This window comes from Danaus plexippus, chromosome 7 (genome assembly GCF_018135715.1).
Source record: "Danaus plexippus chromosome 7, MEX_DaPlex, whole genome shotgun sequence".
Taxonomy (NCBI): Eukaryota; Metazoa; Arthropoda; class Insecta; order Lepidoptera; family Nymphalidae; genus Danaus; species Danaus plexippus.
In genome coordinates this window covers 192,275-216,248 of record NC_083541.1, presented here as the reverse complement: position 1 = coordinate 216,248, position 23,974 = coordinate 192,275, and the positions used below count along the sequence as shown (strand labels likewise).

The following is a 23,974-nucleotide window of genomic DNA, read 5'->3' as shown; positions in this document are numbered from 1 at the left end:
AAACACTGGTGAGTTTATTTTGAAAGAATCAAAACAAAAACTATCATGCGCTCAGTGGAAAAGCAAAAAAAAATATGTTTTATTAAAGTCAATTTGTTTTATTACATTCTTACTTTATATAGTTTATTGAAAGTTTATTATTATTATTACATTAGTACCTAAGCATGTTTCAAACGAACTTACTCAAGAGTAGCCGTCTCTCAAGTACTGTCTACGAATGCTTGTTTTTATGTCAGCCATCATCGTAAGCATAGTTCGGTGGCAGTATAAAATACTCCCAGCTTAACATTAACAAGGTAGCTTCAGTTTTCCTCAATGACATTAAAACATTAATTCTAAGGAAAACAAAGCATTATGTCGTTTTTATTTGCCATTATTGGACCTCAAATTGCTGTAATAATTCATAACACCCTTTATAGTCTGGTTATTATTTCACAAACTACTTAATATACCACGACCTCGCTAATTTGTTTAATAACAATTCTACAAACGACATACTCGTTGGTCTTAAGAATTTTCCTTGTAAAATCCATCGTTCGAGCGTTGACCCCTGTTGGTTTCCACGTTAATGTTTGAATAAAAACTATGTATTGTGCAATGTTTAGTATTATGTTAAGAAAACTTCACAAATGATATCTACTAACGAAAAGGCGCTAAGCTTCCTAGTTCTTATTAGACTTTCAATAAACGTTAACAACACAACATGAGGACGTTAGATAGTTTTCAATGAGTTGTTTCTTTTAATGTAACGCACATTTTTTAAATATTGAGATTTAATTTAAAAATTTATACCATATAAGCACTTCGCTCTATTATTGCATGGTTTCATAAAGTATACACCTTTAGTTAATCCAGCCTATCAAAAGTGGGCTGGATATACATATATATAGGCTTTACATCCACTTGTGGCGCTGCCAGCCTTAAGGGTACCCATAAGAGACCTAGGAAAAAGGCGGAGCTAAAAATAATTTATTCTCAAAGAAGGTTGTAGACAAAATAAGTTTGGGAACCCCAGAATTAATCTATCAAGAATATACTAAAACTCATACAATGGAATAACGCCAGTTTAAAATTCCTAAAATTCCTATTATAATAGGAATATATATATATTACATATGCAGATTTTATATATATATTGTTAAGACCGCGTATTCTTATTATGTTGATTTTTGAGAACTGAATAAAACACAAAATTATAAATCATACATACAATGTTTTGTACCTAATTTAAATCTCGAATCACAATTTTTATAAGAGGTCATGCAAGAATGCTTAAGAAATTCCGAATAATATATCTCATTTTGCAAAACTATGTGGTAAAACTACCAGTAAAACTATGTGGTGCCTAATGACGGACACCAGTTTCACAAAATGTCCGTTAGTCTCAGACAGACGCTGTGTTTCTGTGACATTGATTTAATGTGACAACACTTATTTGCATGATGTCCCGCAAAAAGAATTCTAATACAATATTGATAGTGTGCCTTATTGGAACCCGTAACTTCTCATGACATATTAGTAAACCCATTCAATTAATGCTATGAACGTGGCCATTAAAACAGACGCTCATTATATTAAAATTTATTTTAATATTCGTTGTAAGTAGGTCGACCTTCAGTTTAACTTTGTCAGCTGCGACTGTCCAAAGCTTGTGCATGTTTGAAAAAAAATATATATTAAATAAGAAATATGATTTGTTTTACCAGCAGACGGCTGCCACGAAATCTAATATTTATCTCAGTAAATATGTTTTTTCCGTCTGCTACCTCAATATAAAGTACTACCCGCTGTTAGTATGGCCTTAGTGTTTTGTATACCGGCTCTGATCCAGAGCAGTGCAGGCAGCGCCGACCCCTTCAGCCTTATATACACACCTCCAGGGGAAACTGTGTTAGTGACTCGCTCGACAGTCGATGTATCGCCGATTCTATCATAAGGTATTATTCTTTTTTTTAACCCTAGTTCCGTGAATTCTAAACGTTCTTATAGTTATCCGTGTTTACATTACGTGTTATAAAATTATACAGTGTTTTATAGTTATATTTTATTTTTAATATATAAAGCATTTATTTGTCTATATGGGCACATTTATAGTTGGTTCTAACATTAGCCTTAACATTAACAGACACGTATTTAAATTTAATAACGATCTTCATTGTGTACTTACTCTGTGTCTAAACAGATTATAAACTTTATATGACGTAATACCAGACAACAGGAGAGGGAGAAGTTGACCTCTGCACTACGACAATATTATTCAATGCATATAATCTTACATTATTCACACGTGTGTGGTGAGACGCTTAGTGTAAATGATCCGATTCTGAATATATGATTAATGCAACTCAATAGTGGGACGAGTGAAAATATAAGATTGCATGTTATAGTATCACCAGCCGACTGTCTTAACTGGCGGAGGGAGGTAGTTTATTATATTATTTTTAATTAACATACAAATATTTCCAAATTAAGTGTCAAAGGTTCCACGGTATACAAAAAATATTGCTGTGTTTATATTTATTACCAATAATCCACTAACTAAAATATTGAAGGACCTTAAAAGTTTTTAAAATGCAGAGAACGTTGATAAATATCCTTATAAGGTGAATAAAATAATGTGACGAATGCTCTGTTTGAATACTTAAAATAAGGAATTTAACAGCGAGAAATGCCAAGTAAAAGTACATCAATATGAAGTACAAATAATAAGAAGAAAGTATATACTTTGACTTAATAAATTTATTAAAATTATTTTCTTAAAAAAGTATATTTATCGCGATAAACTTTGCCAACACATGTCATTTGAAGTAACGTTGACTTTTTTTAAAATGATATTGATTAAAAATTAAAATTGGGCCTCCATTGGCAACAGTCCAAGTAGAGAAATAAGGATCTTTTAATGGTTCATACGAGTTTTAGCATGCAGGAATAATTAAGTAAATATTTAGTAAAGTAAGTAAATATCAAGTACGTACAAAATATATAAAAAAAATAAAAACAGTAGGCCCTATTAATATTTTTAATAGAAATATATGATATAATATAATATATTGACACCCATCATCCTTTAACTTACCTCATGATTGCTATAAAACAGCTTAGCAAGAATCGGCATTTTTTTAATAACCGAACTTTCAAGATATTATTCTTTTTTATGTCAAAATATTTCGATTTGTATCTGATCTCATAACAAACGACAACGAAATGTAGGAAAGCTTATTTGGTTAAGTTTATCTAGCTATTAATTAGTATACTCAATGTTGCCGTTAAAATATGTAAACTCGATTACACTCGAAAATATCATTAAACTGATCTACAAACAAATGAAGGTTAAGCGTTGAAGAATTTTGGCTTTTATACACTCTTAGATTATACATATAAAGTTGGGGGAGTTTTCACTGTACTAAAGGGTAGACAAAAAAAAATCTCCAATACAATACGATTTTCTAAGTAACCAATCTGATTTAAATAAAACATAATGCTGTGAATATAAATAAGTATCTAAGATCGTGTGATGTTGTATTTATAAAGGGTGTCATTAGGAGATTCCTCCAAGATAAGGAACTCCGCGACACACAATTTCCCTTATCGTTTTAAAATATAGCTGTCTGTTGAATTTATTGCGGTACTTACATAAGTCGTGTCCGTTAATCTTAAATCTCTAAAACACTTTGTAAACAGACAAAAGCTTTCCGGAATTATGTTTATTCGATGTTGTTTTTCCGGTGAAAATGTCACTTTCGTTCCTTCATTGTATTTGCATCAGATCAATAACACTCGACGACTTCTAACAAATCGTTTTATTGACTAACTGTATCCTTTCGAGTTCTCTGATGAACAAAATATTTCCTGTTATTGACAAACTTATAATTCTCTTCTTTATTGAATATGCTAGTAATTCATATTAAAGAGCTGTTTACGTACACAGAAATTTCTTAAAGTTAGAAAAAAGTATATATACTAACAAAAAAACCACGTGTAGATCCAATCTCCCAGTTTAATTTCTTGAAACTATTTCTTGTAGTAAATCGTTAATATTCTGCTAAGGTCGGACGCTGAGAATAATCTTCTTAACGACTTATTGACTGGACTTGATTAAATGTCAAAAGCCAAAGAGTTCTAATGAGTTAGGGGATCGCCGACTGAAGTGGAAGCACACGAGTCAGTATGGGTCAAGAACTTCGTGGCTTTCCTTGGTCATTGTTTATTTTACATTCGTGTAATTAGAAATGGGTTAAATGGTCCCTCTTAAATTAACAGAAACAAGACCCGTTCCTCGAATCATTCCCTAAGTTATCCAACGACTGATCATATGGATGGTTTTAATGATCTTTAAACACACAGCATTCTCTGTTAACATTTTAATATTGGCATTTCTGTAAAATTATAAAAGACAATGTTCATTACTGTACAAAGTAAAAAGATGAAATGAGCCGCTGAAAGGGGCTTAGTTTATGTACCTACCGTGCATTCACTAAGCCCGTATTTATCCGTCTCCTCCATAATTGTGATCAAATAACATGTTTATTTGAAATTCACCAAACTATGTCTGTGAATTGTAATTTCATTAAGTTTGTGAGGATTTTTATATTTACCGATTTCCGTAAGTTCATTCAGTAAAACATTATTTACACACATTTTAAATTTCAATGTAAAATTAAATAAAATATTTTTTTTTTCATTGATTAGGTAATTTTTAACTATACGTCTTATAGGCTTATCGTATCTAAGTAGTAACAGTTGTATATTATGATTATTTTTTTTTTGTCATACTGAATTTATGACAACGCTTAAACGGAGAGTATATAAATTTTTTACATTAAATTTACTTTTCGTTTCTCAAGTAGATACAACTCGGCTGTAAGACACAGGACAAAATACTGTTTCATATTTGCCATTTCATTCAAGAATAAATATTTTATCAAAAGTAATGTAGTATGTCCCGAAAAATATTAGTTTCAGTTAAACAGTAATGTTAGTTCAAAAACACGAATTAAATAATAAGTGGCCAAATAAATATGTATAAAACATTTATTTCATGTGTAACTGTTGTTTGTCTGAACCGAATGTTATCTTTAATTTAAGAAGAAATATTAAATTATCTTATCTGATAGTTTTTGTTTTCCTATCTAATGATTAAATTTATTTTTCAGATGAAAATTCATCTTCTTCTGATCCTGATAATACCATACAAAGTGCTGAGCTTGCCGAGTCGAATAACAAACTCGAAACTACTTGTACCAGCTACGACCGAGTCGCCAGCAACGATCGTATCAAACGTCATACCAAGCTCATCCACGAGGAAAAAGAAAGGTCCAAGTTTACCTTACCAGTACCAGATACAACAACTTTATGTACCAAACCTGCACGTGATACCGCTGAATAGTAATACTTCCCACATCAACTCGATACCGGTGTTCATACCTGTTCACAACCTGCTACCAGTTCACGACCTGACAGTGATTCCTCTCAGGGTGACTGAGAATGTGTACAGGATGAACAACGACCGTGAGCTCTACAGGAATCCTCTCGGCGGTTACGGAGTCGGTTGGCGTTTTGGAGGACATGGGGCCGGCCATGGCTTTCATTACGCTTATGGTTAAGCAATAAACTATCTATTAAACAATATGCCTTTAATTTCCTGGAATTAAAATTATATTTCGTTATTTTATTGTAGTACTGATATGTTATAACTTGTTTCAGTATAACAAAAGTCAATCAAACTATTATTCCTCACTGAGATTTTAGAATATTTATTGATTAATCCATTACTTATGGAAAATTATTTATTTCTTTACATATTTGGAAAAAAGATCTGGATTTATTTATATCTTCGAGTATTTTATTGATTTTGAGATTAGAGTGTGGAAATGTAATTTGTTTTTGGAAATTCTGGTATCTACTAGTGAGAAAGAACTAAAACACAAATTTCCTTGCCATTTGAGAATTTTTAGTAATCAGTTATGAAGTAAGAAATAAGGCAGAAATCATGGAAAAGTTTTAATGGAACTTCCGGTTATGACCCTCGTTGGACGTCACACAAGTTTGATAGGAAGGGTACTGTTTGAAAAATGCTCTGTTTTAAATATTTTGTAAATCATAAAAAGATGTAAATTGAATTTTAGCCATACACTATTGTTTATTCAAAAACAGTATACGACCGGAAATCTGAAAATCAAAGAAAATGTTCTCCTAGTTATGTTTGGATTTTATCTTAGTTTATCTATTCACGTTTTGTAGAAGACGAGGATCAAATATAATTTGCTAATTCCTTAGAATTTTGACTTAAGACTCCCTGAAAATATTTGCTCTAACACTCCTGAATATATTCTCCTAACTATAAACAATGTACTGTTCTACATTCCAAAGGCCCAAGACGACTAGGAAATCAACAGAAACGTTGCTTCCCTCGGTCAGAATCCGCATCAATTAATTAAATGTGGAATCGAAAGCATTTTTTTTTCAAGTGTTTTCACATAACATTATTTGGTAGGTCATAAAAAAATAACTAATCTGCCAGCTTGGGACTGCCAACATGCCACATTAAAAATTACATCACAAACTTAAACATAAAAAAATCCCAAAAAATGTAAACGAAATTTTAATTAAATTAGTTGGTTCAAATCTAACAAATTAGCAATTACACCATATGTGAATACGTCGTAAGTTAAATAAAAACTTGTAAAATAAACAAAGAAACAAAATGCTGTCATCACAACAAAATTACTTTTAAGTTCAAATTGTTACGGACATTTAATTGTTTTAAGAACGATCATAACAAAGCAATTCCAACAATGTCTCCGTCTTTAATTGTTCCCTTACTTTATACTCTATATCTTTTATTCCCTTTTTACTTTCTCAGATTTAATACTATCTATTCATTTAGCGTATACGATCATCCATCTTCGAGTGTACAATACTTCGAACGATTTACAAAAAGACTGTTAAAGATATTCTTTACACTCCTCTATACTATAAAGCCTTGAGCCGAATATTTTGAATTAAAGCAAATTATTTTTATAGAGTACTTTCACCATTCAAAAAATGTGGTTGCTGAAAAAATAATATATGTAAATATTTCATTGTATTCTTGCGTAACCACTTTTCCCCATCTGATTTACCTTATTTAAATTGTTAAACTGCGAATTAAAATAAACAAAGAAATAAAAAAAATACTTCAACATTTAAACGCTATACTCGTGTTTGTGGTTAAATATTGTCACTTGAGTAATTGTATCTCATCTGATTCTTTAATTAAACTCACAATTCCTGCAAAAAATTCGAGAGCTTAGCAAATACGAACCTATTAGAAATTGTACGAGAATTCCAACATACACAAACGATTAATTAATAAATTTCATTATAATATATTAAAATGATGATTCTGAGATGACAGTGGTAATAGAAACATCATATCGGTATGTGGAGAAACAGAAGTTCACCGCGAAATATAAAGAGCTTTCGATTCTTCATTTAATTGTTTCAATCAAAACGCCTATGCTAGCCTTATAATAATATGCGAAACAACTCTCCTTGTCTTAAATATTTTAAGCCATCCATTTGCCTCCCACTATACTATACTATAGGTACTAGGGTTATTTATATAATCATAAAATATGTCTCATATTAATTAGGTATACTTATTGCTCTGTACATAAGCAAGTTTCGTCATAAATCTGTGTCGTTAATAACTCGTCTCAGGCGATCCGCACTGAACCTTTTCCAGAATGATCCCCTGATTTGTGTGGACAAGAAGAACATTACTTTTTTGTATCAGTTATAATACGATCTACAGATTTTAAGGAATGCAAAGATGATTCGAGTTATCTAAATAGCATGTTTAAAATCATTAAATTTAATTAAAATGCTGCATTAAATAGAAATATTTTTTTGATATATTAATATTCGAATTAACTGAAATACATATTTAATTGTGTACACGCCAAAAGTCTTAGATATAAATCTGCAATAGTGTGTTAAATATTTTATACATTTGAATGTGTCAGAAGTTTTATATTGTCTCTAAGAATGTGTTTGTGTAATAAAGTCGTCATGACAAAAGCCGCGGGTAAATGTAGTATAATATAAATAAATATTGTCTGTCATTTGTCAGCGCATGTTACATCATGTCACTTTATATTGGAATTACTTCAAGGAGTGTATTTCGAGAAAGTTGTACACAGATAGATACAAGAAAAGACAGGTTATAGATTAGAAATAAAAATAAAAAAAAAATATTCAAAATGTTTTAAGATATATAAGTATGACATTATTATTAAAATGTAAAATCTGTTTGATTACAGTTCCGATTTATATTTATAATGTCGTTTTGATTAAAACTAAACAATCATCAATCAAGTCGTTACTATCAGATTGATTCAAAGTATAGTCGCACGCCTGTCTGTATTTTAGTAGCAACAATCTGTACGCGTATTGCAACATTTAATTTGCCAGGCGATATATACTACACGCGTCGCGAACGAAATGTAATACAATGAATTTGATTTCAGCCATCATGTTGACTGTCAAGCTCCACTGTCAACTGTCAAGTGAAATTATTTTCTATTACTATAAAATTACTCTGCATCTATCTAAGGTAATAAAAAATATTAAATAGAATATGAATAGTACACTACAGTATAGAAATTTTGCGATTATGACTTTACTAAATAAATAAAATTGAAAATTTCGTTGAACTCTATAGAATTTAAAAAGCAATTGCCCTATATATGAACACAAATTTCTATTGCGGAATTCATATTTTTATACTCTCATTAATCTAGGCCCCCAATTATTTGTTTACGAAAAAAATATTTATTTCTGAAGGAACAATAGATGTTTTTTCATTCGGTAATTTTAGGAAGAATTCATTCAATCGGCTGAATAGTTTCGATCATTACCTCCGATTAAAAAACTTGGGAACAATAAGAATGAGTTAGATTTTGATATTGGTTTTAAATTAAAAAAACAATATTAAAACATAATTAGTAGGCAGTAAGTAGATACTAAGAAATAATGTGTGTAATATATATTATTAAGAGAAGCTACGTGTGTACTCTGGCAAATCATTCTAAAAGGAAAGCGGTTACAAAATACGTGTTAGATAAATACCCGAATCGATAACGAAGACTCAGAAGCAATAAATTATACTGGGAAAGAAGTCTTTTGTTAGATATCTCGACCCATCACAACGGGTTGCGGCTTTAATAAAGCAGGAGCTAATGTGCCGTAAAAACGATCCGATAAACATTGAATATCATATTAACAAGTTACACGTACCTAATGTTTTTTAGTTTGCAATTGATATTTAATCATTTATTTAACATACACGCTATCCGTGCAATACTTGACATATTATAAAACATATTTATTAATTAGCCGGCCGTTGATCCCAGCAATGCACTTATCGATCGATTAAAACAAATACACTTAAAACTAAATTGCATCATGATACGAGCTCTATATTAAACAAAATAATAAAACGTAACCTCTTAGAATATGATTTGTGACAAGTTTAAATCACTCAGCGTGTTATTAACATGACTTTTTGTTATTGAGTGTTTGTATTCATCAGTCAACGTGTACAGTTACGTTCCGTTACCACGTATACTCCTCACTTCACTCCACGCTGTGAGCGCTGGCCGACACCGACACCAACACTACAGCGACACTAAAATCATCACTAACACTAAACTGACATAACGTGTGATGTCACTATATCACTGTATATGTATCTAAGGAATACTGTCAACTTATGAAGTGTCAATCTATCGTAAATACTAAGTAAGTACTATTTATATACTTATACGGTTCGCTCTAACAAGAGTTATTTGGAGATATGTGTTTCATTTCCTTCATTATACTGAGATATTTACCGACAGATGATATACTTATAATAAGTTAGAAGTGCGTCTTAATTTGAATAATTATGAGTATTCATAAATAAGTCATAATATTTTATACGCTGGTTTTACTATCCCCTTTGTTCCTCGTTTATGTTATATTATCAGCTCACGTGTTAGCTTCAGGTCAGAGGTTGTTTTTGTAAACAAAGTTGCATTCATAAAATTACTTTGTTGTAGACATTTTCCTCTAGTGAAATTCCACTTTGTTCCAGATATTAAACTGCTCGTAGATCCTTCAGAACCCGCCATGAGGTGAGTGGCATCAAAGTCTTTGTATTTATTTCTTGACGTATTTTGATACAGTGAATTACTTTAAGTAATATATATATATATATATATATATAGTAAGACCTTCTAACAAATATATTTTAAAGTGAATAGTTTTATTAATAAAAAAATCCTAAACTCTAACGAGTTATTTGAAATTCTTGAAGTTAATAAAACTAACAGCTATACTTATCTCGGAGCCCCGTTACGGTTGCCTAATGGCACGGTTACACAGTTATAAAGTTACAGAGAGTTACATTATTACATCGGTTTAAAGTAACAAAGTTACAGTCACGTGGTTGAATATAAGGTTACAACATTACATCAATTTTAAATACATTTATTTAGCTGTAATGTTACAGGGAGAGTTACATAAAATTAGAGGTAATAATCTTAAACAAATAAGAAACTATTGTTTTGTAATCATTAATAAGGTAATATTCCTCTCAAAGAACATTAAACAGATAACATCAACAATCCTCTGAATATTCCACATTAATGAGCTTGACAGTAATCGTGAAATTGTTCTCGTCCGCAGTTCACGGCTTTCAAAACAGCCGTCGTGAACACCGCTGGCAAATATAAACTCGTAACAAACCTCGTTACCGCTCTTTTTAAACATTATCTCCCACTAAGCGATCCAAACCTGTCTTAAAATCTCTGAACATTATTAATTTCTATGACCCGTATGTCGCCGGTAACTGGTACGTGTTAGTGTCTGGATTAGAGTGCATTGAGCGAGCTCACACCCGCACTCACACTAAGGAACATAATGTCAAAGGATGTCATCTCCTGATTGCAGACTCCAGATCGCATTCTTTGCAGTGTTGACCTGCGGGCGATGTGCCTCCGATGGTAAGGTAGTAACGACAGCAATAAAATAATATATTCATTTCTATACTTAGTAAGTTTTCTTTATCGAAATCATAAGATAAATGTCCTATTCTTTAAAAAGCAGCACATTAATATTCTATAGAAGTTTTGAAGATTTTAATATATTATTTATAACTATTAAATTAAAGCGAGTCGAATACACATCGGTGATTATATATTTTTTTCATGGTAATGTCACTTTCATATATATATATATATATATAATTAATTTGTATTTTCCAAAAAAAATAGAAGAAACTGTTATAAAATAAGAAATATATACGTAGATATATATTCAATATTACAGTATACGTTATTAACGGCAACCGCGTCCGCTGACCGTACACAGTCAAGTGACTTCCGGCTGTAAATTGCACAAAACTAGTGATTTAAAAATACTCGCCGTTTTGCGGCTGTGTTGAAGTGAGTGCGGCTATTAGCGACGCTCTTAAATATAATTATAGTAATTCATACTTAAGTTCGCAAGACCTACTTTAACATTTTATTTATATAGTGGACTTAATGGAATATTCAGAAATCATTTCCAAGAAGTGAACCGAGCTGTTGTTGATACTATCAACATTTCCTTACTCATATGACATTAACGGTTCAGCAATGATAACGGTTGCTATACTTATAATCTACCACCAAATAAAAAGGCGTTTATTTCATATCCTGAAATATCTCCTCAAATGGCAATGAAACAACAAAGATTTTGTCTTTTCTTGGACCAAAATAAATTCTCATAGAGTCCAATGACATGACTCCAATCATTAACGTTTCAATGTCAAGACACGTGTCTGTTGTATAGACGGTAATCAGTAACTTTGCAACATTTCCAAGGAGTCGTCGATAGCCGCATTCACCCTACTTTTATCTCGCAATTTACAGATAAAGCGAAATAAAAAATGCAATCGGAATCTCCTACACAATAGAAGACTTGAAATATGAATTACGACTACTGCCCGGAGCTCTTGTACTGGCAAATTCATTGTTTGTCTGATAGTCATTAAGTCTTGAAAGACACTTCATTAATATAGTTATTTGATGATTCGCGAACTATAAGTGTTTAATGTTACTTATTGTGTCTTTGTTTCTCGCAGCGACATCAGTAGCTTCCTAATGGGACGAAGAATATGTTTATCTATTACATATTATTATATATTGTGTAGTAATACATTAATTTAAGGTTATGTCACCGATAAAAGTACAGGCATCTCTTACCGGCTGGTATACAACGCGCAGCCTTGGCCAATAGCCAGGCAGAAGTGTGAGGACGAAGGGTCAAAACTTGCTGTTCCCAAAACACCGGTGAGATAATTATAATTATTTATATGGAATAGTATAAACTCTATCAGAAACTGAATAGTCTTAGGGTAGTTCTCAGAAGTTATCTCGTCAGAACAAATATGTCATAGGTAGCAGATATAATATACTTAAAACCCTCGTAAATAAAGATGTTTTAAAAGATTTTAATAGCAACAGTGTTTTTTAATCATAATGGAATAAAATAAAAGAAGTATTTTTTGCGAAGGAAACACAATTATTTTTTTTTGTAACGGTTTTCCAAAAAGGGTTTTTAAAATGTTGGCAGTTAAGTGACCATACAATTATTTTAACATTGTCCTAAACAAACAGACATACAAGACGACCTTACATTGAGAGAACTGTAAATCGTTGGATAACAATCCCTTGTCCCTTTTCTTGTTACCAATTTAATTAAAAAAAATGGAGTTCAACTGAACATATTTATGACATTTATCTTGAAAATCATTTAATATAATATGAAAGACTACTTAATGAGATCTAAGACTCCCACGACTATTCATTCAAATGAAACTAATATTTTTCGGAATAGTACGCCTATTTTATTATTTTAAACTATTTATAATTTTTATTATTTTAAACTATTTAAAATTTTTATTATAATAATTATTTTAAACTACATACTCCCTACGTTTCGGTTACTTGAGTTATCTTCATTCGTCTGGCTCATGGCTACAGTAAGTCTGTAAGACAAATTCGTCCATTAATCCACAGGAGCAGTTCTCGTTCTTGCAGAAGTTAGTCCGAGCGATGCAGTACCCTCGAATCAAAAACAGTAGTCTGGAGATTCTCGTCTGGCTCGGGATCAACAATCTTCAGAATTATACTGTATGGAAGAATATTGACGGTTCGTAACATTGTTAAGTATCGTTACTTCGATCTGTCTTGAGTTACAATATTTATATGAATGAGTGCGCCTCTGAAATTATATTATAAAACAGTTTTGGACAGGCTATGTGTAATATGTATTTACATACAAACAAATTGTTACTTATTATTGTATTAATATGTCAAAAAAATGCTTTTAGTAATATTTATTTAATTTGTTAACTTATTCTTATAATTTCCGATGTAGGAGCGTTATAATAAAACGCAAACGTATACCGTTGGAGGCTCGATTAGTAAAATGCAAGGTATGGCCATCATTGACCTTCCATTTTGAGAGTTAGGATGTGGAAACATAAATCCTATAGTAAGCGTGGTTTAATGGGAAAGGCTTTAGAATAAATCATGGTAATATCGCCATGCTGCGGCTGAAGGTGGAAAGAAATTTACGTTAATTCAAATTTACATTACGGTATAAATTTACATGTATTTGTAATTCTCCTTTTGAATTTTAAGCTTACTTTTGCTGTATATTTTCTAGTTGCAGCTAGTTGGGGTGAAGTACCCACTCTTAATATTACTGGGACTGAAATTTGTTGTCAAAGAAAATGGCTACTCAATCTAATGTATTCAGACGGATTCTTCATTACCCATTTACCCAAATTATAATGAAAGGCTATATTCAACAAATGATCTCATGGTTTAAAAAATATTTAATTATTAGTTAAAGTTAATTGTTTAAAGGCTTGAGTATTAATAATCAAAGTGAAATCAACATCAACTTTATCAGTTTCATTTCGTCAATATTTATGTGATTAGAAGCTATTTAATCTTTGACTTAGTCTCATAAATCACAGAACCGAGATTCTCTATTGTATTAAAAGAATGATAAATAAAAAACTATTCTCGACTAAAATTTTGACAATGTTGTAAAGTTTTTCACGTACGATGAAGATGAGATAATAAATTAATAACAATAGCAACAAATCAATAATTATTAGTGTAAAAACAATATACAAATTTAGTACATAAAATAAGTCTTTAATGTAATCTTATAATAAACATCTATAAATATTGATATTGATGTCGATAATTTTGCTGTAAACTATAATTTCATGTTTTAGGAGAAAATATCGCTGACACTGGCTTTCACACATGGGCTGGTCTCAACGGACAAGGATATAGGTAATTTAAAAACCATTATCAAACGACGAGTTTTAAAGGAGACTCGATTTCAGACATACTTTTACAGAAAATCTAATTTTTGCTAACATGAGCTAAGGTTCACACCTCACATGCTTTATGCAGTATATGCTTATAAACAAATTTAAAGTGGTCGGGAATTGTCGTTTCTATACCGTTTTCTAAATTACATTATGATTTTCCTTCTCTCATACCAGCATTTAACAAAAATCCAATCCTTTAACTTTTTCCTCTGTCATTATTGTAGTTCCGATGTTTTATGTCTATAAAAGACGATTTAACTATTTATCAATATAATACTCCTTATTGGTTAATAAGGTTATAATCTTAAATATCTTCTCCATACTTTGTTCTCATTTCGAACTGGCAAACGTCATTAAATAAGGAAATAACATAATATAGATAAATAAAAGATCAAAACTACTCATATTAAAAGCGTTCATGATTATTTACACACAATTTACAGTATCATTTATACTGTATGCGTCAACGAGTTCAACTATTCACTTCTCATTAGTTATTTTCACATCACCGGATTAAGAGACTTAAAGCCGATGTTGTAAGGAACAATATTGATTCGGATTAAATTGTATCGTAAAATAACCGAATATTTAGTACAAATTACTGTCATAGAGCTAACTTTGCTGTTTAATCCGTTTCTTAATATGCTTTATCATATTTTTATGTACATTTTTTTCCACAACAGTGCACCTAAGACTTAAACATCTATCAGTTGAATATATCGTGATTTTTCATATTTAAAGATTAGCCGAAGAAAGAAATCCTTTATTACTATATATTATTATTTCCAGCGACGCCCCCGAGGAACCCCACTGTGTTGGTCTGGACGCTGTAAACCCAGGTCTCAGAGACTTCTGGTGTCACCAGTACCAACCATACTTCTGTCAAAAAATATTAACCTAGCCCAACTCAGAGTAAACATAATATTAGACTAACATTTAGTTTGTATAAAAATAAAATTTGAAACGAATATTTTAATGTATTTTTAAAACTAAATATCATTAAAAGAATGTTTATTGAAATATTGTGTAATGTTATATATCAAAATAATATATTTAACTACAAGAATATTATTCTTCCTAATAATCATATAAGTTTTCTGCTTGGTTCGTTTGTTTTATAAACATCTACACAGATGGCGCTAGTGAAGTACTCACATTCCCAAATTCCCATTCACCCCAAACACTCTTTATCTCACTTTGATAACTCGACTGTTCGCTGTTGGTCTATTCGAGTCCGCCAGGAGCCTCACGCCTGATACCTCACTATACGTTAAACATCTCATCAGTAACCCTGTACAGTGTACACACGACCTACATCATAACTCCTTGCGCTTCAGAGGCGGCGAGCTCTCGTTAAACAGAGTTAATGTCTATGTCATCACTACAGTACAGAATATAATAACAACGAGCTTCTGAATACACGTTACGCTTCACCCACCTTAAGCAATAATGTGTCTTCAGACCAGACCATACATAAATAAAAGTCATCGAAAGACGAAAATAGTCATCTACATGATGTCAACAATACTCATTCTCATTTTCCAAAATTCTATAAACTATGACTCGTTTTTTTTTTCCTTAAGTAAATGAGGCAATATAAACTAAACGGCAACTCAATGAAAACGATCTAAAATAAATACTTAAATAACTTTATGTTGAAATCTTTTACATTCAGGGATTATGTTAAAACCGTCATCACGCCATGTAAATGTTAAAGTAGAAGCTAATATAACTTGGAGAGATTCAAAGTCAACTTTTAATTCAATAAAACCGTTTTATTCCTCTCACCAGCCGTTTCATTTCAGATTACACAATTATTGTTTTAGCGACATTTTTTCATGACACATTTATAACTTCTACGTTAATCGTTAAGTAGAATTCGAATAAAATTTTTAGGTTTCTCGACAAACCTCAGAGTAATCAAATTAAGGATATAATATTGTTTTATGCGTCACAATTGAATCGTTTTATAAATAACATAAAATGAAATTTGAAATTTAACAATTTTACCTTCGACAAATGAATCGGTTTATATGAGATAGTTGGGCAGATATTGTAAACTAGGTATTTGTAATTATAGTTAAATATGATACTTCCATTATCCTAAGAATATATCAGTACGCTCTTCTAATTAAAATGCGCTTCCACAAAAATAAAATATGTCGCTTTTAAAACTACAAACAATTTTTTTTTAATAAAAGTTAAGCAATGGGCAGACATAAAGTAAAAGGAGTTTCATATACTATGTATTAAAATATATATAACGTATTTCATAAAAATCACAGATTATTCAAAACAATACCATAATTTAAATCATCGTTTAACACGACATCTGTTGTTGTATGTAGAAAATACATTACTCGGAATGTGACGCCATCTGTGTTAACATTAATTTATCTGTCAGTTATTTTATAAAATATTGTTACAAGGGAATTAAAATATTAAATATAATATAATCAAAGTAGTTACAATTAAACTCAGTCATTAATATAAAATTGTATCATATTTCCAATAAATATTGGACATAGCCTTATGTCAGTAAAAGTTATGTCAAATATTTTGTGACAGCTGTTTTTTGAAAATTTAGGTTATGTTGTGAAAAATACTAATTAAAATTACTTTTTTTAAACATTACCTGTAATTATTTAATTAAAACTTAATAAACAAGGTAAGACGAAAGGGTATTCAAGTTCAATTTGACCCATATGATGATTGTGTAAACGTTTTTCTCTAATAATTTATTGTTTTAGATGAATTTATTAAGAAGAGGAATGTCTCTGCTGTCTCTGGGTCTAAGAACACAACAAACTCCCTGCAGAGGTATTTATAGAGGTATTTGTAAATAAAGATTAATATTAATCAGGTCCTGGATATAAACCTAATTATATAATTATATTTTCGTTTTGTCATCTTTTAATATTTTTAATGATATGTTAGAAAGCAATTACTCCTTTTATATATGGGTTTAGTAACAATGGACCTCCATCTATAAAACATTTTTTAATGTTTTATATCTGCACTACTTCCAGCTTTTCAGTCACTTTACAGCAACCGTGATCATGGACAAACGAGATGAAAGTATCTGTTAGTCTTGTTATTATCTTGGATATGACTTTAAGTCCATTTTTCTTCAGCTTTTGTTAATGTGAAATGTGAATCCTTTCTTTTAATTCCTAACCTCGTAACCTAGGAAGGAACCTCGGAAGACACCGAGCCATTCCTTGAGGACTTAGAGTATTCACTGAGCTACATATACATAATCACCTTTTTCTCTGTAATTTTGTTCATTCATATTTTTTCTTCGATTTCATAACATGAAATCTCATGTGACCTTAAATTTTTTGTGAGAATAAATTCTATTTTGGAAAAAATATATGGTTCGGTATTCTTGGAGTAACGAATTCAAGAATAGTGTCATAAACTTGAGCACCACTAGCGGTGTATATAACGCCCCTTAGCACCGTATCCGACAGCACTTCATTCGCCACTGAACAGTATTCTTATCTTTCAATGTAAGGTCCCAATACCTGGGACCCACTTAAAAATATGATATCCCATGCCCGTGACCACACCGCAAGACCTCGAGACACAGTGAGCGCAGTCTGCAGGCATCCAGAGCCATACGAAAGAAAATTAAGAAATCGATGGCGGTAGATAAATAACAAGACCAACTTACAGACATTCACATCTCGCTGCCCGGGATCACGGTTGCTGCACAGTAACCGAAACGTCGGGAGTATGGAGTTTAAAAAAAAATAAATAACGCGTAGTAATCCGAAAATATTAGTTTCATTTAAATGTTCAATCTTCACTTTATATATTAAATTACTGTTATTTAAGTCGTCTTCTCTCCCCTTCCAATACTCGACGCAAAGAGAAGATGTTATAAGTTTGTTTTTGTGTCCGAGTGTTTGTAGGATTCTGGCCTCGTAGCTCTCAAACGGATCGACCGATTTTGATGTGATATTTTCTTCTAATAACCAGTTTAATAGCGGCGCGTTCCAGCTATGTTTGGTTAATATCTGTTCAGAAGTATAAATGTTACAAAAAGATGGAAGGCATGTTTGGTTTGTGATTACTCGCTTAAGATTTCTTCGCGTATAACACACGTGCATTTCAAAATAAGAATTTATCCAAACAGTTTCTTACTATAAAATAAACTCGAGGAGGGAGTATATGTGATTTTTGTCTAATGTGAAGTATCTGTCTAATAAGACGACATGCTTCCGTCACTCCGTCCTATTGGAATGTTTGTCAACACACCTACATAAGGGAGTTAAGTGTTCAGAAAACTTTATGCACCAAGTAAGGAAAACAATTTCCTAAAAAATGTTTATCTCAATTGATATTTATTGCGATATATCATTTGATTTAATTGAACATTCAACTACGAGTGTATATCGCATCCTACGGTCAATATTTCTGTATTGATGAAAACACATTCGTCCTTGTATCTCCAGTTTTCTCTCGAACTGAATCCAGTTTCCAGTTTTTCTTTCATAACTTTTTAGTTCGGGATATTATCAAGTATGTAATATAATTGAAATCCTGAGAGCCGTCTGTGGGAAGTTGAACAATGTTAGCCTGAGTCCTCGTTACATTTCTTATCTTTTATCAGACTAGAGGAGATTAAAAAATATTGTAACATTTTTTATATTCTATTTTATCGCGAACGTACATACAGACAACATTTTAAGATAATGCCTCCATATATATTATAATTTTACTTACACAAATATAGTAACATATTTAAATCTTTCAAAGTCGGAAATCGGAATCCCTGACCGTAGCGAAGTATATAGGAACCGTAAATAACTGTCACTTCCATCGACATCTGCATCACGGGCAGATTAGGACAGCTGCTTACAATCACAGAACAAATATAACCTTATTCATAATGTAATAAAGTTGATTGTAGTATAAAAATATTAGTATATTTGCAACGGACTCGAATCGCGCCTGCCTTTAGTGTGGAACCCTTCCGCGTGGACCCGAATGATGTCCACTGCTATGAAGTAGCGTCAGAAAAAAAAACTGCCCGAAAATAATAATGTTTAGATTCATTTTCTGTTTGTTCTGCTTACCGAAAAACAGAAAGCTTCTCTCAGTCACTAAATAGTTTCATCGGAAATGAAATCAAGTTCACCTTTTGTACGCGGATTTAGTTTACACTAAAATGTTTGAAAATAAAAATCGTAATACAGTTATTTGACATATAATATTATTGTAATTTATATATAAACGAATATAATTTTTTCCCAAATATAATTTATCTTCCGATGTTACTAATAGTGTGATATAGGGTCAGAATCTAGAGTGACGGCCCCGGGCGTTGCCTCCCTCTCTCTTCAACGTTGCATTACTTGCAGATTCGCTTAACACAATACAAACTGGACAATACTCTGAACGTGTCGATGTACCTACATTAGAATGTCTTTTTGATTCCCAATACATTTTACCACAAACACAAATATACAACATTCAATGGTTCGTTGTCTATGTTTTATATTGATTTATTATATTCGACTTTATCTTTTGAATAAAAGTCACTAATAAATTCTTTAAAATACATATTATTATAAATGTCTGTAAAGTTTGTCCAATATTCTTAATTACAATGTTATTGTGTCATCAACATCTGATGTTTATTCACATTCTAGACTCACAACTAGGACTCTATGGTTTGCGTTAGTCTAGACTGTAGATACCTCGGGCTGGTTACAGACTGTTAAATGAAATCTATTTAATTAATCTGATAAAAATAATAGTAGTGTATAACACAGTAGCCGCGACTAGTTGTTGTCTGTCTATATTGCTGATGCATGCGTTTCTTAAAGTAACTTATGTTGATTATCTCATTGGGTCCGGATGCTGCGTGGGATCTCAACACGTAACACATTCTCAGGGCGACTTACTATTGTGTTCAGATCGCTCCGCTGAAATTTACTTTTGATTGCAAAAAGAGTCGCAGAAGAAATTATATTTAACACAATTTTCATTTTGACTTCGTTTTGTTAAAAATAATTAAATGTTTGTTTAATATTGTATTTGATCTGTCACTAGTTTAATTATTTGTTGCATAATCTGTATAACTTTGTACAGTTCTTATCTTCTACATACGGTTCTAAGAAATGACAATATTTTTATGAATATATGTCCATCTTTGGATTATCTTCAGAACACGTTTGAGTGTATTGAAAGGAGTCGAGGTTTGCGAACGTTGGAGACTTTGATACGACTGATAAGGTGGCATTAATGTTACACAAATATGATTTACAACAGTTCTGGGAAGCAACAATACGGCCGCGGTCCAACTCTATCCTATTGTGTTTATAATTTTTTTCTTAATGTTGTCATTGTGTGAACGTTGTCAGAATCATTTCAAATCTCCGTTGGTCCGTCATCTGCGGACAATGCCCACTATTAGCGGATTATAATCCTCAAAAAGAGCAGGTACTCTCTCCGTCTCCCAAACATCCCAAACCATGAGCTGGAGCGAGTGGCTGGTCGTGAGTCTGTTAATCGATCATTATATTTAATTTCATTGCATTTTGCACATTAGTTTATGGACAATGATTTGATAACTAATTAGGATCAGAATTTTGAATAAAGTGATAGTTACATTAATTAAACGTTTAAGAAAAGGGTTTGAAGTTTTTAAGTTTAAAATAATTTTCTTCACCCTTTTCTGCAATTCGTGTAAATTTAATTTGAATTAAAATAATGCATTTAACATATTTTTATTGATATCTTATTATTAAGAGCCGATAGAGGCCAAAGTCCTCAGTTCGTGACTTGGGCCTATCACAAATATTTGCTTGCGCTAGACAGATGCAAGTTCATCCCAAGAGACTGATCCCAAACAACAACAGTCGGACGTGTCCGAGGCGACATCTCGCCTTACTCACTTACTCATAACTTCTGTTTTTTGGCTTCTTGGAAAATTATTTACCGATTCATAAACTGTACGTCGCTTCCACTGAATATGAACGGACAGCAGTTGGCTTTCCCCAAAATGGTCTGATCTCTCGACCAGATCTTATGCCCAAGCGAAATCCTATGAGCATCCCTAGTTCCCATTTCATATAGCATATATCCTGCAGACCACACTTGTCGCTCCTACTGTATCTAATCGCTATCTAGTTGTCAATCACACGCCGCTACTTCTCGATCATCACAATTGACACAATCCTCAAACCGCGTCGCCAGCCGTCCTTCTGTAACAGTACTCATATAAACCCATCCATTAAAATATTTCTGACAATCTATTGATATATTTTTTTGCATACATTCAGTATTAGTTGCACATCTCGATGCATAATAAATGTAATATTTATCTTATGTGTATTATATTACAGTCTAGACTGCACTGTGTGCTATGAGGAACGGATTATCCTCCGCCGCGTGTCTTTTGACACCTGCGGCTTTGAAACTATTGTCATGTAACGGTAGAGTGTTTGGAGTTCCTAGTGTGGGTGCGTTATGATTCAATCCAACGACAACTGATCGCTATATGTACCTATAATGCATATTTTATAACAAAATATGCATACAGCAGACTTATTCTTACGGTTATCGTATATTTTTATATATTATTAACCGTAATTTTAGGTACAATAAAATACAAAACCATGCATCCAAATACAACTGCTCTTTATATTCTTTTCAGCAGCATCAGTCATTCCTTCGCCACTTTATAATTTCTCTCAAACACTGTCCCGTTTCTCTCCTCGCCCGGAGGGTCTGATCTCTCGGGCGATGGCTTCTCTCGCTCAGATGCACAAGACAGGTCCTCACATCAAGAAGAGAAAGTCCAGAAACCCGCTGAACGGAAAACCGTTTGCTAAGGTATGCCTCGCCTGATAGTGGATACATCATTATTCATAACTGTTATACGAGAATAAAGGAATAGTTCCTCCTTTCAAGATTTTAGACAATTTGAAAGTCCCTAAGTCAGAAAGAACACTGCTTAATTATGTTGTATAGTTTTGATTGTGACTTCCATAACATTCTGAATGATTTCTTCAAACTAAACTTGTAAGAATCTGTAACAATTTAAATTAAATACGAGTACCTAGTATATGTTATTTTTCAGTAATTTTATTGTTTTCTTTTTACAAGTTATTTGAATATTAATATTTTATTAAAATAATGACGTAACATATTACTGATTTGTCATTTTGAGCTCAACAGGGTGTGATATTAAAGACATTGATAAAGAAGCCAAAGAAGCCGAACTCGGCCAATCGTAAGTGTGTGTTAGTGCGTTTGTCTAACGGTAAGGAGATGGTCGCCTACATCCCCGGGATAGGACACAACCTTCAGGAACATAACATCGTACTCGTCAGAGTTGGCAGGTTCGTGTGATAATAGTAGAGAGCAGATATGACACTTAGGATAACTTCATATTAAATAGTAGGTATTTATTATTTATAATTTTTATTTCAGGGTAAAGGATTGTCCCGGCGTGAAGTTGAAGTGTGTCCGAGGCAAGTTCGACTTACCTCATGTCATCAAACAGAAAGTATAAAAGAATAGAAACTAACTGCGTAGACTAAAATAAATACCTTAAGAATTCACGGAGAGTTTTATTCCACATGCATCATCAGGAAATTAGAAAAACTTCTACAACACACATACATTTATAATCATGTACATCGGAAGAATATTTAGTTCATATAATATTATTTCTTTACATAAATATTTACAAAAACATTTAACTAGCATCAGTAACATTTTAATTAATTAACTATTGAACCAAAGTATGTCCCCGTCTCCCTTATTACATCTCCTGTATGACTGCGAATATAACAATAAAACAAGGGATAAAATAATCCCTTTAGAAAAACTTTGAATAAAAGTAATATTTTTCGGATTACTGCGTGTATTTTATTATTTTTAAAAACTACATACTCCCGGCGGTTCGGGTCCTTGCAGCAACTGTGATCTCGTCTGCCCGTGATCACGGTTGTTGCAATTTAAATGAATACTCGCGAAAGGATTAGATTTTAATTTTGAATGAACAATAAACTGTAATGACTTAATTTTATTGTCGTATAACAAATACATGGAGAGAAGGCACCGTCCACCGAATAAAATAACATAAGCAATAAAAGTAATCCGAGATTAGAATGCGCTGTATTCTGACTCTTTATTACGTTCTGGAAAATTCCGCTCAAAACAACGTCTCTATGGCAGTCTGTCAAAAGATTAACGTTCTAAAAACCAGAAATACTTAAAATACCTATAACTTAACTATTCATAACAACAGAAAGACATTGCGATTGGATGAGTGCTTGCTAAAAGCGACGCGTGCGCATGACACGCCCGCCTTTTATATACGGCCGATCCATACAAGGTACATATGTAAAGAATCCCCCTTCAGTGATCGCTCACTCGATTAAGGCAGTGACAGACAGATGCACCCCTTATGAATAATGTTGTCGTATGTATATAGTCAGTATTATAAGGCATTTCCCGAAATGTATTTATAATGTTAGTTATATTTATTTAATTAAGGGTAATGTTAAAAATAGTTTAATGAGATCTAAG

At 32.0% G+C, this 23,974-nt stretch overlaps 3 protein-coding genes across 9 annotated transcripts; all 3 read left to right on the top strand.

Annotated features, from left to right (window-relative positions):
- Positions 1–1,783: 1,783 nt before the first annotated feature.
- Positions 1,784–5,624, top strand: LOC116770665 (uncharacterized). Of its 2 annotated transcripts, none has more exons than XM_032662236.2 (2): positions 1,784–1,937; positions 5,154–5,624. In XM_032662236.2, the coding sequence occupies exons 1-2, from the start codon at positions 1,914–1,916 to the stop codon at positions 5,601–5,603; spliced, it is 474 nt and encodes a 157-aa protein (XP_032518127.2). In that variant the 5' UTR covers positions 1,784–1,913; the 3' UTR covers positions 5,604–5,624. The 2 variants fall into 2 exon arrangements, with proteins under 2 accessions (XP_032518127.2, XP_032518125.2); XM_032662234.2 differs by lacking the exon at positions 1,784–1,937 and adding an exon at positions 2,286–2,422.
- Positions 5,625–9,576: 3,952 nt separating this feature from the next.
- Positions 9,577–16,209, top strand: LOC116770798 (uncharacterized). 3 transcript variants are annotated; one of them, XM_061520917.1, is made up of 7 exons: positions 9,577–9,783; positions 10,118–10,157; positions 10,975–11,027; positions 12,235–12,356; positions 13,086–13,218; positions 14,321–14,381; positions 15,212–16,209. In XM_061520917.1, the coding sequence occupies exons 2-7, from the start codon at positions 10,153–10,155 to the stop codon at positions 15,321–15,323; spliced, it is 486 nt and encodes a 161-aa protein (XP_061376901.1). In that variant the 5' UTR covers positions 9,577–9,783; positions 10,118–10,152; the 3' UTR covers positions 15,324–16,209. The 3 variants fall into 3 exon arrangements, with proteins under 3 accessions (XP_061376901.1, XP_061376902.1, XP_061376900.1); XM_061520918.1 differs by lacking the exon at positions 9,577–9,783 and adding an exon at positions 9,869–10,028; XM_061520916.1 differs by lacking the exons at positions 9,577–9,783; positions 10,118–10,157 and having other exon boundaries at positions 10,940–11,027.
- Positions 16,210–16,935: 726 nt separating this feature from the next.
- On the top strand, positions 16,936–23,001 carry LOC116770803 (small ribosomal subunit protein uS12m). 4 transcript variants are annotated; one of them, XM_032662424.2, is made up of 5 exons: positions 16,936–17,090; positions 17,173–17,242; positions 22,095–22,270; positions 22,616–22,779; positions 22,871–23,001. In XM_032662424.2, the coding sequence occupies exons 2-5, from the start codon at positions 17,173–17,175 to the stop codon at positions 22,950–22,952; spliced, it is 492 nt and encodes a 163-aa protein (XP_032518315.1). In that variant the 5' UTR covers positions 16,936–17,090; the 3' UTR covers positions 22,953–23,001. The 4 variants fall into 4 exon arrangements, with proteins under 4 accessions (XP_032518315.1, XP_032518314.1, XP_032518313.1 ...); XM_032662423.2 differs by having other exon boundaries at positions 22,092–22,270; XM_032662422.2 differs by having other exon boundaries at positions 17,173–17,254.
- The last annotated feature ends 973 nt before the right edge of the window (positions 23,002–23,974 follow it).